General features: G+C 36.5%; 2 protein-coding genes across 2 annotated transcripts; one reads left to right on the forward strand and one right to left on the reverse strand.

Moving 5' to 3' along the window:
* Positions 1–569: 569 nt before the first annotated feature.
* On the forward strand, positions 570–9,459 carry LOC123891492. Its single transcript, XM_045941369.1, has 2 exons — positions 570–1,968; positions 2,056–9,459. Exons 1-2 carry the CDS (start codon positions 570–572, stop codon positions 5,892–5,894), a joined length of 5,238 nt encoding a protein of 1,745 aa, XP_045797325.1. The 3' UTR covers positions 5,895–9,459.
* A 3,667-nt stretch (positions 9,460–13,126) lies between these two features.
* On the reverse strand, positions 13,127–15,291 carry LOC123902692 (rust resistance kinase Lr10-like). Its single transcript, XM_045952475.1, has 2 exons — positions 14,509–15,291; positions 13,127–14,406 (listed from the first exon to the last, which is right to left on the reverse strand). The coding sequence occupies exons 1-2, from the start codon at positions 15,260–15,262 to the stop codon at positions 13,307–13,309; spliced, it is 1,854 nt and encodes a 617-aa protein (XP_045808431.1). The 5' UTR covers positions 15,263–15,291; the 3' UTR covers positions 13,127–13,306.
* Positions 15,292–15,624: the final 333 nt, after the last annotated feature.

A 15,624-nucleotide genomic window follows, 5' to 3' on the forward strand; every position in this document is an offset into this window, starting at 1 on the left:
GATATTGATTAGTAAATGAAATATATATATCAATAGTTAACTGATACATGTGAATGATTTGATGAAATCCAATTCCAACAAGTTTTTATCTCAAAAGTTTATCACGCACTTTTATCGCAATTTTATGTTACGAAACCAAATCGAAACAAACCCATACTTAGAATCATGGAATTTGTGTATTTACAATTGATATCACACTAGTCCCTGTGGATACGATATTTGAAACATACTTGCCGAAAGTTCTTTCAACAAAATGGCGCCGTTGCCGGGGACTGGCGTTTGATATTAGTTGTTTAATCGCAATTTCTATCGTTTTAAGCAATTTTGTACTTTTTAATTTCAGTTACTATTCGTTATCTTTTGTGCACGCTAACTTGTCTGGTTAGGTTGTTGTCCTGTTTATGCGAGGAAAGATTTCTGCAGAGAATTTACTGTTTGATCCAGAAATCGAAAGAACAGCTCGAAGGAATAACAGTCAAAGAAAGAAAAGGAAACAATTAGCCAAACAAAAGAGGCTGCAAGAAGAAAATTCTGCTTCTATTTCTTCAACATCCTCAATAGCCGAAGAGATGGCTGAAGATCCGCCACGTAACGAAGGTGCCGGTATGAGGCCATGTCATAACAGTCCACGAAGGCTTGCTCATCTTGCAAGACCTCCCAGAGGTGCAAGACAGACGGAGATGAAAACCGGTCTCTTGCAACTGTTATATGCTAACCCTTTTACAGGTTTATCACATGAAGATCCATACAATCATTTGGTGAAGTTCTATGAAATAGCCGGTTCACTTGGTGCTCCTGAAGCGGAGGAGGAAGCGGTGTTCATGAGAATGTTTCCACATTCATTGATAGGAAAGGCCAAAGATTGGTACCTTGATTTACCAGCTCAAGTCATGACAAATTGGAATACCTTGGAAGAGAAGTTTCTTGATCGGTTCTTTCCACATCATAAATTCATGGAGTCAAAGACATCAATTGCGGTGTTTTCTCAAGGCTCCAATGAGACTCTATGTGAAGCATGGGATCGATACAAAGCAATGCTGCGTAAATGCCCTAATCATGGATTTGATGAACTAACCCAAATTCATATTTTTAGAAATGGTCTTTTGCAGGATTCAAAGCTCCTTTTAGATGCAACAGCAGGTGGTTCTCTCTTATCATTGAGTGCTGCAGATGCTACGACTATCATTGAGAAAATGTCACTCAGTGATCGACAAAGTGAACGCAGCAAAACTCAAAGGAAGCCTGGGATTCTTGAACTTGATCCGTCAGATGCTGTATTGGCTCAAAATAAACTTCTTACCAACACAGTGGAGGAGTTATCCAAACAAATGTCAAAATTGATGACTTTTCAAGAAGGATCGGGGAAAGCAAAGCAAGTAGCATCATGTGAATTATGCACCGGAAATCATCCAACTGGTCATTGTCCTCCATCTCATGAAGAGGTGAACTTCATGGCAAATCAACAAAGACAAAGTCAGTATCCGAATAATGCTGGCTATCAAAGGGGAAACAACTCAAACTATGGTCAAGGTTGGAAACAAGATGGTGGCTCAGCAAATAGGCAAAGACAATATGAAAGCTACAGTCAACCACCGGTACAACAAACTCAAAATTCAAATTTGGAAGAAGCTTTGAGATCATTCATAGAGATGCAGACCAAACAGAATCAACAACAAAATGTGATGAATCAACAACAAAATCAGTTTGTGCAAGAAACTCAAGTCTACCAAAGAGGCAATGATGCGGTGTTAAGAAATCTCGAGACTCAGATTGGTCAAATAGCAAAAGAAATGGCCAATAACAAAAATCAAGGAGGATCATTTGCAGCCAACACCGAACCGAATCCAAAAGAACAATGCAAGTCAATTACAACAAGAAGCGGTAAGGAAGTTGGCAAGGGAATAGGTGATAATTTGAGGAAGGAAGAGGAGGTTATGAGACGAGCAGATGAAGAGGAGGAAGGAGAAAGTGAGAATGAAGCAGAAGAGAATAAAAAGGAAGAATTAGTTGAAAAAGAAAAAAATGAAAAAACAGAAAAAAATGAAAAAAATGCAGAGAAGGGAGAGAAGGAGGTTGAAGTGAGAAAAGAAAAGAATAGTTTACCTCAACATCTGCCATATCCACATGCTCCATCAAAGAAGGATAAAGAAAGGCAGTATGCAAGGTTTATGGATATCTTTAAAAGATTGCAAATCAACATTCCATTTTCCGAAGCCTTGGAGCAGATGCCAACATATGCAAAATTCATGAAAGAAATCCTTACCAAGAAGAGAAGGTACAATGATGATGAAGTTATTCAACTTGATGCAAGCTGTAGTGCCATTATTCAACGAACTCTTCCGACTAAAGAAAAAGATCCGGGGAGAGTCACGTTGCCGGTTACCATTGGTAATGTGAATGTTGGAAAAGCCCTTATTGATTTAGGGTCAAGCATCAATCTTATTCCTTTATCGGTGATTAAACGGGTTGGTGGTCTTGACATCACACGTACAAGAATGACATTGCAACTTGCTGATAAATCCATCACTCGTCCGTCGGGAATGGCTGAAGATGTTCTTGTAAAAGTTGATAAGTTTATGTTCCCTATAGACTTTGTGGTGATGGACATTGAAGAGGATGATGATGTTCCGTTAATTCTTGGAAGGCCATTCATGAAAACAGCTCGTATGATGATTGATATTGATGACGGGGTGATGAAAGTTCGAGTTCAAGATGAGGAGGTTAGTTTTAATTTGTGGGAAGCTATGAAGCATCCACATGAGAAAGATATGTGCTTCAAACTTGATGCAACGGAAGAAGCCATATTAGATGTGAGGAAACAAGCACATCAACCTTCATCACTCGAACAAGCCCTAACTGAAAGTTTTGAAGCACTTGATCCTGAGAAAGAAGAAGAAGTTGAGAGTTTTCTGAAGCAGCTGGATGCTTTGAAGGAAGTAACTCCTTTAGAAGCAAAGATTGAGGAGCTTAAGAATGAAGAAAGACCGGGTGAAGTGAAGCTTGAGTTGAAAACATTACCATCTCATCTCAAGTATGCATTCCTTGAAGAAGAAGAAAAGAAGCCGGTGATCATCAGCAACTCATTGTCAGCTGATGAAGAAAAAAGCTTGATTCAAATTCTGAAAGAAAACAAAGAAGCAATCGGGTGGTCTTTATCCGATCTCAAAGGTATTAGTCCATCTTATTGTATGCATAATATTATGATGGAAGATGATTACAAACCTGTTGCTCAGCCTCAACGTCGATTGAATCCAACAATGAAGGAGGTTGTAAGAAAAGAAGTGGTAAAGTTACTTGAAGCTGGTATGATCTATCCGATTTCCGACAGTACTTGGGTTAGTCCAGTCCAGGTGGTTCCAAAGAAAGGAGGGATGACAGTGATTGCGAATGACAAAAATGAATTAATTCCATCAAGAACCGTCACCGGGTGGCGGATGTGTATAGATTACCGGAGACTCAACAAAGCAACCAGAAAAGATCATTTTCCATTACCATTTATGGATCAAATGCTTGAGAGATTATCCGGTCAGAAGTTCTATTGCTTTCTAGATGGATATTCGGGGTACAATCAGATTTCAGTCAACCCCGAAGATCATGAAAAAACAGCTTTCACATGTCCTTTCGGTGTTTTTGCTTATAGAAGAATGCCTTTCGGATTGTGCAATGCACCGGCAACATTTCAACGGTGTATGCAAGCAATTTTTTCTGACTTGATAGAGAAATGCATCGAAGTGTTCATGGATGATTTCTCCGTGTTCGGTCCGTCATTCCAACATTGCTTGAAGAATTTGGACACCGTACTGAAGCGGTGTGTTGAAACGAATCTGGTTCTTAATTGGGAGAAGTGTCATTTCATGGTGACCGAAGGCATTGTTCTTGGTCACAAGATCTCTTCCAGAGGTATTGAGGTGGATAGAGCAAAGGTGGAGGTCATTGAAAAGCTTCCTCCTCCGGTAAATGTCAAAGGAATCAGAAGTTTTCTAGGTCATGCCGGTTTCTACCGAAGATTCATCAAGGATTTCTCAAAAATTGCCAAACCATTAAGCAATTTGCTTAATAAAGGTACGTCTTTTACATTTGATGATGAATGTTTAATTGCTTTTACTGAATTGAAAGAAAGATTGGTGACTGCACCCATAATCATAGCACCCGATTGGAAACTCGAATTTGAATTGATGTGTGATGCTAGTGATTATGCAGTTGGTGCAGTCCTTGGACAAAGAAAGAACAAAATTTTTCATGCTATACACTATGCAAGCAAAGTATTAAATGATGCACAAGTTAACTATGCAACAACCGAGAAAGAATTGCTTGCTATAGTGTATGCATTTGAGAAATTTCGTTCTTATTTGATTGGTTCAAAAATTGTTGTGTATACTGACCATGCAGCTATCAAGTATCTGATTACAAAAGCTGATTCTAAGCCGAGACTCATTCGGTGGATGCTTTTATTACAAGAGTTTGATCTTGAGATAAAAGATAAAAAGGGAACAGAAAACTTGGTAGCTGATCACTTATCAAGACTTGTAAACAATGAGGTGACCAAACATGAACGTGAGGTTCTTGAAGAATTCCCCGATGAAAAACTGCTTATGGTGCAAGAAAGGCCATGGTTTGCTGATATGGCTAATTTCAAAGCATCCGGATTAATACCGGATGATTTCAATTGGCACCAAAAGAAAAAGTTCCTCCGTGAAGCAAATCAATATGTTTGGGATGATCCTTATCTGTTTAAAATTGGAGCTGACAACCTGTTGAGGAGATGTGTTACCAAAGAGGAAGCCACAAGCATCATGTGGCATTGTCATAACTCACCATATGGAGGTCACTATAATGGAGAAAGAACAGCAGCAAAAATTTTGCAGTCAGGATTCTTTTGGCCGAGTTTGTTCAAAGACACTTATGAACATGCTCGGAGATGTGATAACTGTCAAAGAATTGGTGGAATTTCAAGGCGCAATGAAATGCCACTTCAAAACATGCATGTTGTTGAAGTATTTGATTGCTGGGGTATTGATTTCGTTGGCCCTTTTCCATCATCATTTTCAAATGAATACATTCTTGTGGCAGTAGATTATGTGTCTAAATGGGTGGAAGCAATTGCGTCACCAAAAGCCGATGGCAAAACGGTGATAAAATTTCTAAAAAGAAACATTTTCACTCGTTTTGGAACTCCTCGTGTGCTTATTAGTGATGGAGGGTCACATTTTTGCAATTCTCAACTAGCCAAAGCACTTGAGCATTATGGAGTCAAGCACAAAGTAGCATCGCCATACCATCCTCAGACCAACGGACAAGCAGAAGTTTCGAATCGTGAAATAAAGAAAATTCTGGAAAAAACTGTGTCCGCATCAAGAAAAGATTGGTCATTAAAGTTAGACGAGGCATTATGGGCATATCGAACTGCTTTCAAAGCACCAATAGGCCTTACACCTTTTCAGATGGTATATGGTAAGGCATGTCATCTTCCGGTCGAGCTTGAACATAAAGCCTATTGGGCTTTGAAATTTTTGAATTTTGAGGAAAGCCAAGCCGGAGAGCAAAGAAAAGTTCAGCTTCAACAGTTGGATGAATTGAGATGCCAAGCTTATGAATCTTCTAAGCTGTACAAAGAGAAGGTCAAAAGCTATCATGATAAACGGCTTGTCAACAAAGAATTCAGGCCAGGCCAAATGGTTTTGCTTTTCAACTCAAGATTGAAGTTATTTCCGGGAAAGCTTAAATCCAAATGGTCCGGTCCTTTCAAAATCCGTGAAGTGAAACCATATGGTGCAGTTGTATTGGAAGATCCAGCTACCAATGACACATGGACTGTGAATGGTCAAAGATTGAAGCTCTATTTTGGTGGTGAATTTGATCGTGGCACTACCAAAATCCCACTTTCCGATCCTTGAAGCTCCAAAAAGAACGTCGAGCTAATGACGTAAAACAAGCGCTTGTTGGGAGGCAACCCAATTTTGTAAGTATTTATGAGTTTTAGCATGCATTAAACACTTTTGTTATGAAGGAAGCAAGTTGGCCAGACACAGCAGGCCAATTATGCAGAAAATTTTTTCTGGTGTGTATTCGCTAAGCGAATAATCCATTCGCTAAGCGAACAGTGCGAAATCTGCAGTTTTATAATTAAGTGACAGCTGGCCATTTTTGGCCACCTCACATGCCACCTCACACCCCACTTCCACAAAATCAGAGGGGAGTACGAATCTCCCCCTTTTCAACCCTAATTCCACTTTTCTAAACTCCCTCTTCTCACAAAATTCTCAAAACCACCATCTCCATCCTTCACCATCTCAAATCTAAGACAACACCCACTACCCCATTCATTTCTACTTTCAGTTTGTGCATCTCCATCACTCAGGTATGCAGAATTTTAACTTCAATTTTCAATTTTTATCATTTTTGTTCATAGTGAAAGATGCATGATATTATGGGTAGAAAGATGCATAATTGTATAGATAGTTTGAAAATTTTGATGAAATTGTGGGTAGCCATGTATGTTCTTCAATAAATTAGGGTACACAAATTTAAATCTCTTCATGTTGCAATTCTTCTTGACAAAATTGTGAACAATTGTGAATAAATAAGTTGCTTTTGAATTTCTTTTTTGTAAATTTGTTCACACATGCTACAAATTTGTTTCAAGAAATTGAAATTTTAAACCCTAAATTTAAACTCTCTGTGTGTGTATAGTTGTTGTCTGCTAAAGTGCATCTTGCAAAACCCTTGTGTTAATTGTTACTTCATAACCGGAAATTTTCGCTAACAATTTGCGACAGGAACTTTCAAAAGTTGACATTCATGCTCTGTAATATAAATTATCTAATTATCTGAGCAAAAGACTTATGTGGTTTTTCGAAGTAATTTCAGGAATGGCACCAAAACGACCCGCAGCTAGCACCGGAAAGAAGCAAAAGACTGGGGCAAGTTCATCGCACACAGCCTTTGACCCCAGCAGGTTTCGTGGACCGGAGCAATTTGAGCGGTACCAAATACTTGAAAAGAAAAAGATTTGGAATGAAAGGAAATTCGAGATTTTTGAGCATGGCAGCTATGAGAGGTTTGCAACAATCATCAATGATAGGCGTTGGGGTAGAATTATTGACCCACCAAAATATTTCAATACTACCTTTGTGAGAGAATTTTATGCAAATGCTTACCCATCTGAGGGTGAGCCATTCTCTTTTACCACTATGGTACGCGGAAAAACCATCCGTTTTGACCGCAATGCCATCAATGAGTATCTTGGCAACCCTTTCACCCTACCCGCCCATGAAACCTTGTGTGATTTTCAGAAGCAAAGAGCCCGCAAGACTTGGGACATTGACACCATGCGAAGAAAACTTCTTAGGCCTAACCATGACTTCGTATATGGCACAACCAACAGACCTTTGAGGGCCCTTAGAGATGATATGCGCACCTTCACCCTACTCCTTTTCCTACTTGTTTTATATAACATCCAACCTAATTCTCACACTTCTGATGCTGTCATGAATATACTTGGCCTCATTCATTACATAAATGAAGGCCTTGAAGTGGATTTGGCCGGTATCATCTCTGGTTGGATGAAAGAGATTACCTTGTGTGGCCACCCTGACAAAAACCTCAAGTCCACTGCTGTGAGATCCGACAGTCCTTTGGGTTTCCCGTGCTTAATTATGGGATTGTGTACAGCTAATAGGATACACATTCCTGAAATTGGACGTGAGGAGATTGGGAAGATTGATGATGATTATGTGGATCGGTACTGCAAACCGAAGAAGAGAAGAGCTGCACAACAACCACCACCACCCCCACCACCCCAGGCCTCCACCTCTGCTGTTCATGATCAGAATTTTTATAACCATTTTACTTATTTGTATGATCAGAATGATGCAGGGTATAGAGCCATGAGTGCAATGCAGCAATCTTTCTATAATCAGCACACCGGGCAGTCGGTGATGACACCACAAGATTTCAAAGCCTATGTTGCATGGCCTGAGGTCAGGCCTACTTTTCTCGGAGGGGGTAATGCAGCAGATGCTGAAGCTGCTAATGAAGGAGACAATGCAAGTGAAGGAGAAGCTGGTTCTGATGCATCTATGCAAGAAGGAGATGAAAGTGATGCTGGCTCCGAATCTGGTTCGGAGGCCGGTTCTGAATCCGAGTGAAGAAAGCAAGGAGATGGCTGAAAAGCACGCCAAAATGAGTGAACTTTAAAAGCTTTCAGTCATTTAATGTTTAAGTTTTAGTAGTTTATCTTTTGTATTGACTATGTGGAACATGTGGAAGTATGAATGTGTGTCACTTGTTTTGTGTTTTGTTGTGAACATATGATGAATGTTTGAAGTTTAATGCATGATAATTAGTAATTTAATATAGTAGTATGGTAGTCTAGTAATGTGAAATATTGTGATTAGCATTTTGAAGAACAAGCTCACATATGTTTGAAATTGAAAGATAGGTTTGTGATAAATCAATGTGTTGAGCATGATAGTTGATTTGTAGAGATATATGTCAATCTTCTTTGATTAGTGTTCAAAATAGGCTTAGAAACTTAACATGTTTTTGAAATGTGTTACTTGTCCTAAGATGATTCTCACTATTTTTGTTGAACATGATTGAAACTTGTGTTATCCAATCTAGCTGGGTGAGAATGTGTGAACTTTCCATTGTTTACATAAATATGAGAGTGCCGGCAATTGTGTATGCTCATTTGATTTTAGCTTAATCTTGCTGTCACTAATGTGTTTGATGTTGTGGATATGATCAAGGCCTTGTTTCTTTTTGAGTGATAACCACTTAGCCAAATTTAACCTACCCTGTGAGATAGTGATCTTTTGTGTCCCCATTTGAGCCTTAAAAATTGAAATTTGTTTGTTTTATAAACCCTGAAACCGAAAGAAAAGAAAAACAACTACTCTACCCTTGTCTTAGGATAGGAGAGCAAGTGTATTTTTATAAGGGTTATTTGATAAGATTCAAGTTGGGGAGAAGTAGGTTGAAAAATAGATAAATAAATTGGTTGAAAAAGGTAGTGTTGTGGTGATTGAAAAAGAAAAGAAAATATGTGAAAAAATAAAAGAGTTGCTTGACACAATTGAAAGTCAAAAGGAAATGAGAAAAGAAAACAAAATTTTGTGAAAAGTGTCAAAACAAAAGAATCACCACAAATGGAAATAGGGGGAAAAAGAAAGGGAGTGAATGAATCATGAGATGAATTTTGCAGATTTTGTGCTCTCTTATCCTTGAGGCTTTTTGAATCCATAGAAAAACAATGAATTTTTGTAGCCCAGCCCCATTACAAGCTTGATAAAGTCCTTAGTGATCCACAACTGATAGCATGTTTTGTGATTTTGCTTGGATAAATGTTTGAATTGAATTGTTGCATGCACATTGCTTGGATTGAGTTAAACACTTACCCTTGAGAGAAATAATTGTGAGAAATTTGAGATAACACTTGAGTCTTGATTGTTTGATAAGAATGTTGAGAATTTTGCTTAGGCATAGGAATCATTTCATGATCATGCTTTGTTTTCTTTGAATGTTTTGGGAACTAGTCTTTGAGATGACATTGCTTTACTTGTGCTCTGAGATATTGAAAACTTTGATTGATTACAAACCCACTCTTTTGAATGAATTGTGAGCTAGTTAAAATACCTTTTGTTTGAGGACAAACAAAGTCCTAAGTTGGGGAGATTTGATAAGTGCTAAATATTGGTTAAAATGCATGTTTAAAAGGCACTTATTGAATACAAATCCTTGGAATATAAATCACTTTTGATGTAAATATAGTGTGTACTAAGAAATTGTGCAAGAATTATCAAATCCAACCATTTTGTTAGGTTCATGCTGATATTAAAGAAAAGAAACAAAATCCTGAAGCATTCGCTGCAGCGAGCATGCAGCGAACAAAGGCAGAGAGTTCATAGTACTTGGCGAACACCCAGCGAACCTGCAGCGAACAAACTCGCTACAGCGAAGCCACAGCGAACACACAGCGAACGAAGGCAGGGAGTCCAAGGTACTTGGCGAACACCCAGCGAGCATGCAGCGAATAAGCTCGCTGTAGCGAGCACCTAGTGAGCATAGGATGAGTCACAGCTAAATACACGTGTCAGCAAACCTCTTCAACTAAGCAACTTCTTCGCGCAGCGAACAAGGATTCGCGTAGCGAATAGGCTTTTTCCAGAAGTCTATAAATAGCATTTCAGATCATTTTGTAAAATATCAAGTTAGTTAATATCAGATAGAAAAACACTATTTTCATAGATATATCCTGTTAGTGAGGTTTTGAAGGTGGATTCCACACAACTTGAGAAATCAAGCCCAATGGTCTTTCAATCCTTCTCATCTTCACTCTTTTGTAAGTTTATCATGGCTATTCATAGCTAAATCTCTTTTGTTGGGATTGGATGTAATTGAATTATGATCATGAATCTAGTTTAACTTTGCTATATGTGTTTTATTTATCAATCAATATTAGTGATGTCCTTGTTTTCATGCTTTTATTAAAAGATTTAAATGATATAGACATATGTTATTTGAATCAAAGGTAGGATAATCACTTGTTAAAGTTCAAAGTTTAGACATAGATTTTGAGATTTAATAGTCACTTAAAGTATTAGAGCTTAATGCTATTTTATCGATTAATGATTCGAGAGATCGGAAAGTTAATAGATACAATAGATTTCAAGACATATTCCGGACACGGATATGATCAACGAGTAATACGTGACGATATTGATTAGTAAATGAAATATATATATCAATAGTTAACTGATACATGTGAATGATTTGATGAAATCCAATTCCAACAAGTTTTTATCTCAAAAGTTTATCACGCACTTTTATCGCAATTTTATGTTACGAAACCAAATCGAAACAAACCCATACTTAGAATCATGGAATTTGTGTATTTACAATTGATATCACACTAGTCCCTGTGGATACGATATTTGAAACATACTTGCCGAAAGTTCTTTCAACACCAACCCGCAAGAAAATCAAGGCCGGCCAACAAGTTCACTAGTCTAAAGTAAATTTTATAGTGAGGTTTTAAAAAAATTAATACTAAATTGAAAAATTAAATTAAATTTTGTTTAGTATGAAATTTAAATTTAAATTTTAGAAGATGAGATCCTCATTTTGACTAAATATACTAGCTTAGGCATTTATTAATATATGATCATATATCATATATTAATCTAAGGCTAATGCTACGCTGGACTACCTTCATAAGTGGTCCACCGTGAACAAGTGATCAATATTATTATTATAACGAAAATTGATTTTATAAAATTCATCGTTGAATTGAAAGTTTATATCATTCAGATTATCCATAAAAAAATTAAAAAAATTAAAAATCATTTGATGTTATCAAGATTAACGGTATTTAATAAAAATCATAAACTGTTAATCTTAATATGTCTCAATAACATATCAAATGATTTTGAATTTTTCTAAAAAAAAATTATGGACGATCTATATGATATAAACTTTCAATCCAACGGTTAATTTTGTAAAATTCATTTTCGTTATAATAATATTGTTATATGGATCACTTACTAATAAATAAAAATAAATATTAGCATATAAGATGTTGGATCCATTCCACCATTGACCACTTGTAGAAGTGATCCATATTATAATTTTCCATTTATCTAAACTAAACTTTTTGAGACGTTTTTAATCTAAGATTTTGAGGCTTAAAGCCCTTGTTTGGGTCGCTTGGACCTTCTGCCGGCACCGATTTTTTTATTTGGGCAATTAGAAAGAATTATTCATTGTCTCCGTGAGTTTAGCTCAGTTGGTAGAGATATCACACTATATGTTTAGAAGTCGGAATTCGAACAATAGACACTTCACTTATTTATTTTAAAGGTGAATTTTTTATTCACCGAACTACTTGAAAAAAAAAATTATCCACCAGACTACATCCCTTTGTGATGTGTGGAATTCGTCATCAATTATGATTATTTTTTTTTTTATGATCATTTTCTTTAATTATCACAAGGTCCACCATGAAAATAAGTAAAATAATTTGAGATTTTCTGTTGGCACCTTGCTGCCTTCTCGCATGATTTTTTTCGTTTTCAATATGATATGGTTTCACAATTACAAAACAACATAAATATTGTGCCCAAAAGTTAAAGTCCACCCCCTGCAATTGTAAAAGGAAGATGGGTTTAAATGTGTGTGCCTGCGGTGCCATCCTTGGACAAAAATGTTGTTAGGGTATATTATTTTTTTATGTAACTTTTCTTTGAGTAAGTGCTCAAGAACAATCAATAGAAACTTGCAATGTAACTTTTTTGTCTAACAAATCTATCCCATTGTATTATAATGAAAACTAATATTACCTTCGTCCCTAATTATAAGATCATGTTTGACCACACCACGTACGATAATACACAATTTTGATCACTAATATTTTTAATTGTTTATTAATAAAAATTATAAAAAATTATTATTTTGAAAATACTCATCAAAACAAATTGAACAAAATCTTATATGTTAATATTTACATTTATATATTATTAAAAAAATACGGTCAAAACAAGGTAAATGAATAATATATTTTTGTCAAACAAAGTGTTATAATTAGGGACAGAGGTAGTAACATTTGATGTAACTATTATGCATTCTGCCTTCATGTTATTTTTTTGGAAAAATTGTGACAGAGTCATCTGCTACTTAAATAACGAACGCCATGTAAATATGTTCCGATGCTTAAGTCGTGGTCTATGTTGCCCGAATGCGGGTATGGTACCGGTACGGGGTACGTTATTTTTTAGAAAAACTATCATTTTATGTAAATTAGTTCCGCTGAGCGGATTATACCAAAACAGAAGTGTTAATTAAACAACCCATAACAAAACATACTAGATTTCGGAAAAATCTGAAACAAGTTAGAATCTTACCCAACTTTATATCAAAATAGCTCATAAATGTGCAAGTAATATGAAAACATCATTTTATATAGGGTTAAATAAGTTTTTCTTGGACCAAAAACATATTTATATAACCCTTTATAAAATGTAGCATTATATTCTAATTGTCGAATTTGCAAGAGACTCTTAAAAGAGAATATTTACTTTGATTTTAATTATTCAACAATTATGAATGTTTTGGTTGTGAGTGTCAGTTGTTTTAATAAGAAATTATACTCGCTCTTAAAAATCGGAATGTTACAAATATCTTTAGAGTATAGTGTACTCCCACAAATACATCTGCTACTTTGTTTATCACATTTTAAAATACTCAATTTTTGTCTCAATAATAAGGCATCAATATTCAATACAAATTAGTCTAAAATGATCATCTTCACTTATTCATGAATCACTTCCATTTGAAAAGGCCGTCTTGGCAAACTGCTTTCAGTAGCGGTAATTGAAGTCGTTGAGTGAAAGGGATTAGGAGGCACATTTAACCGGCTGTCCTCCTCTCCGGTTTCCAACATTTGTATGACCGATTTTATGGATGGACGGTTCACCGGTTGCCATTGAATGCACCAAAGTCCAACAATCGCAAGTTTTTTTGCAATTTTAAAACCACATTCATCCTCAATAATATTGATATGTACGTCTCCTTCCAATAAATTATGAATCCAATCGGGATATAAAACATGGAAATTTTCGGGAGATGATACGTCTATATTCTTCTTTCCTCCAACCATTTCTAACAACAACATCCCATAGCTATAAATATCCGATTTAAGAGACACATTTCCAAAATTTCGTGATAGAACTTCAGGTGCCATGTATCCCAAGGTTCCCCTAGCAGCTGTCATTGACACAGCACTACGATTCTTAGGACATAGTTTGGCAAGACCAAAATCAGATATTTTTGGAGTGAACGAGTCATCTAGCAAAATATTGTGAGGGTTGATGTCGAAGTGAAGGATTGAATGATTACAACCGTCGTGAAGATACTCAATTCCTCTTGCTATGCCAATACCAATTTGTTGTAGCTTCTCCCACCCCATGAAATGGTCTGTATTATCTGGTGGAAATATGAAACTTTGTAGGGAGCCCTCAGGAAACAAATTGTAAACAAGAGCGCGGTGGAATCCCTCTGCACAAAATCCTAGCAAACGAACCACGTTGATATGATGGATTTGGCCCATAATTCCCACTTCTGTAATGAACTCTTTCCCTTCTCCCTCGGTGGTATTGTTGAGCATCTTCACCGCGACCAAAATCTCGTTCGAGAGTTTTCCTTTAAATACTTTTCCATGAGCTCCTTCTCCTACTTTTTCCTTGAATCTACTTGTCATTCTTTTTATATCAGCGTAGGAAAATCTAGTAGGTTGTTGTGCTCTATAATCCTCTAAAAATTTGTCAACTCTAACTTGATCTTCTTCTTTTTCTCTAAAATATAAATAGATCTTAATAATTGCAATCATCACCAACCCTAAAAGAATTGAACCTACATGACAAGATTAACGGTTAAATATAATCACCTCCCAATTTAAATAAAAAAGAAGATACAAACAAATTGGTTTAAAGTTGTGAATTAATTGAGTGTGACCTGTAGCGACGAAAATAAGAAATTTCGGAATATGGATTGATTTCTGTTTTCTAATACAGTCGAAACATTCAATGTCACCTTTGGTGCTGTTATGGTTCCATCTACACCTTTTGCCTTTGGCTTCACACTCAGTACAATCAGGTTTTGGCCAACTCAAGTTCAACGACCAACTATATGGTAGCTCATCTAGACTGGTGGATGCTGTGACTTCGAACATCTTGGTACACGACTCAAGGCCCAATCCCAAGACACTTTGGTATGAATTTGAAACATAAATTGGACATTTAAACATATCTTGCGAATACCTTCTCCGGTATCGATGCTCAACTGAAGAGCAGTTGAGGAAGGTGATATTTGTCACTGGTACTGAATAAAAATGATAAGATAGAAATGATGAACCGTTAAGTTTGAGAAACTTCATTGGAATACAATTGTCCGGGTCCATCAGTCGAATCGACTGTGGTTTGTAGTATATCTCAACAACAAGGAATTTGATCGGACCTGAAGTTGTTGGGAGTGAAAGCATAGTTTTCTTATGGTCATCACAGTATAGGCAAAACTCAGGAAAAGCACATCGATCTTGTGGACCTTTGACTAGTTGAAAGGGGAATTTAACACGAGGTTCGTAAGGTCCACAAGACAATTCCCGGCACTCGTCATGACCGCTGCCACTTTTTACAAGGAGGAGGAGGAGGAGGAGGGGCAGCAATAGTGTGATCAGTTTTGAATGGCCAAGCTCTGCCATGGAACACATACAAGTTTTGATAAGCAATTATATACCTTTGGTTTTGGACGGAGTTATAAATTTATAATGACCGGTAGAAAAATCCCAAACTATGTTTGGGAGTCAATGTCTTCTCCATTAATCTTTATCCTCTTCAATTTGTCTACAAGTTTTTTTTTTTCTTTTTCTTGTTTATAATATTTTTTTAATGGCAAATTGTTAGTTGATATTATATTACGATGTTAGTTTTGGACTTGAACTATGAACCTCCAACTCCTTAACTCTTAGCTCAACTAACTTAAGAAAGCTTAAGAAAATTGGAAAGATATAAAGTCAATATATTGAAAATTGAAAAGCTTAAGTTTTTAAATAAATAATTTCTTTAATTGAAA

The sequence above is a fragment of the Trifolium pratense genome, linkage group LG1, assembly GCF_020283565.1.
Source record: "Trifolium pratense cultivar HEN17-A07 linkage group LG1, ARS_RC_1.1, whole genome shotgun sequence".
Taxonomy (NCBI): domain Eukaryota; kingdom Viridiplantae; phylum Streptophyta; class Magnoliopsida; order Fabales; family Fabaceae; genus Trifolium; species Trifolium pratense.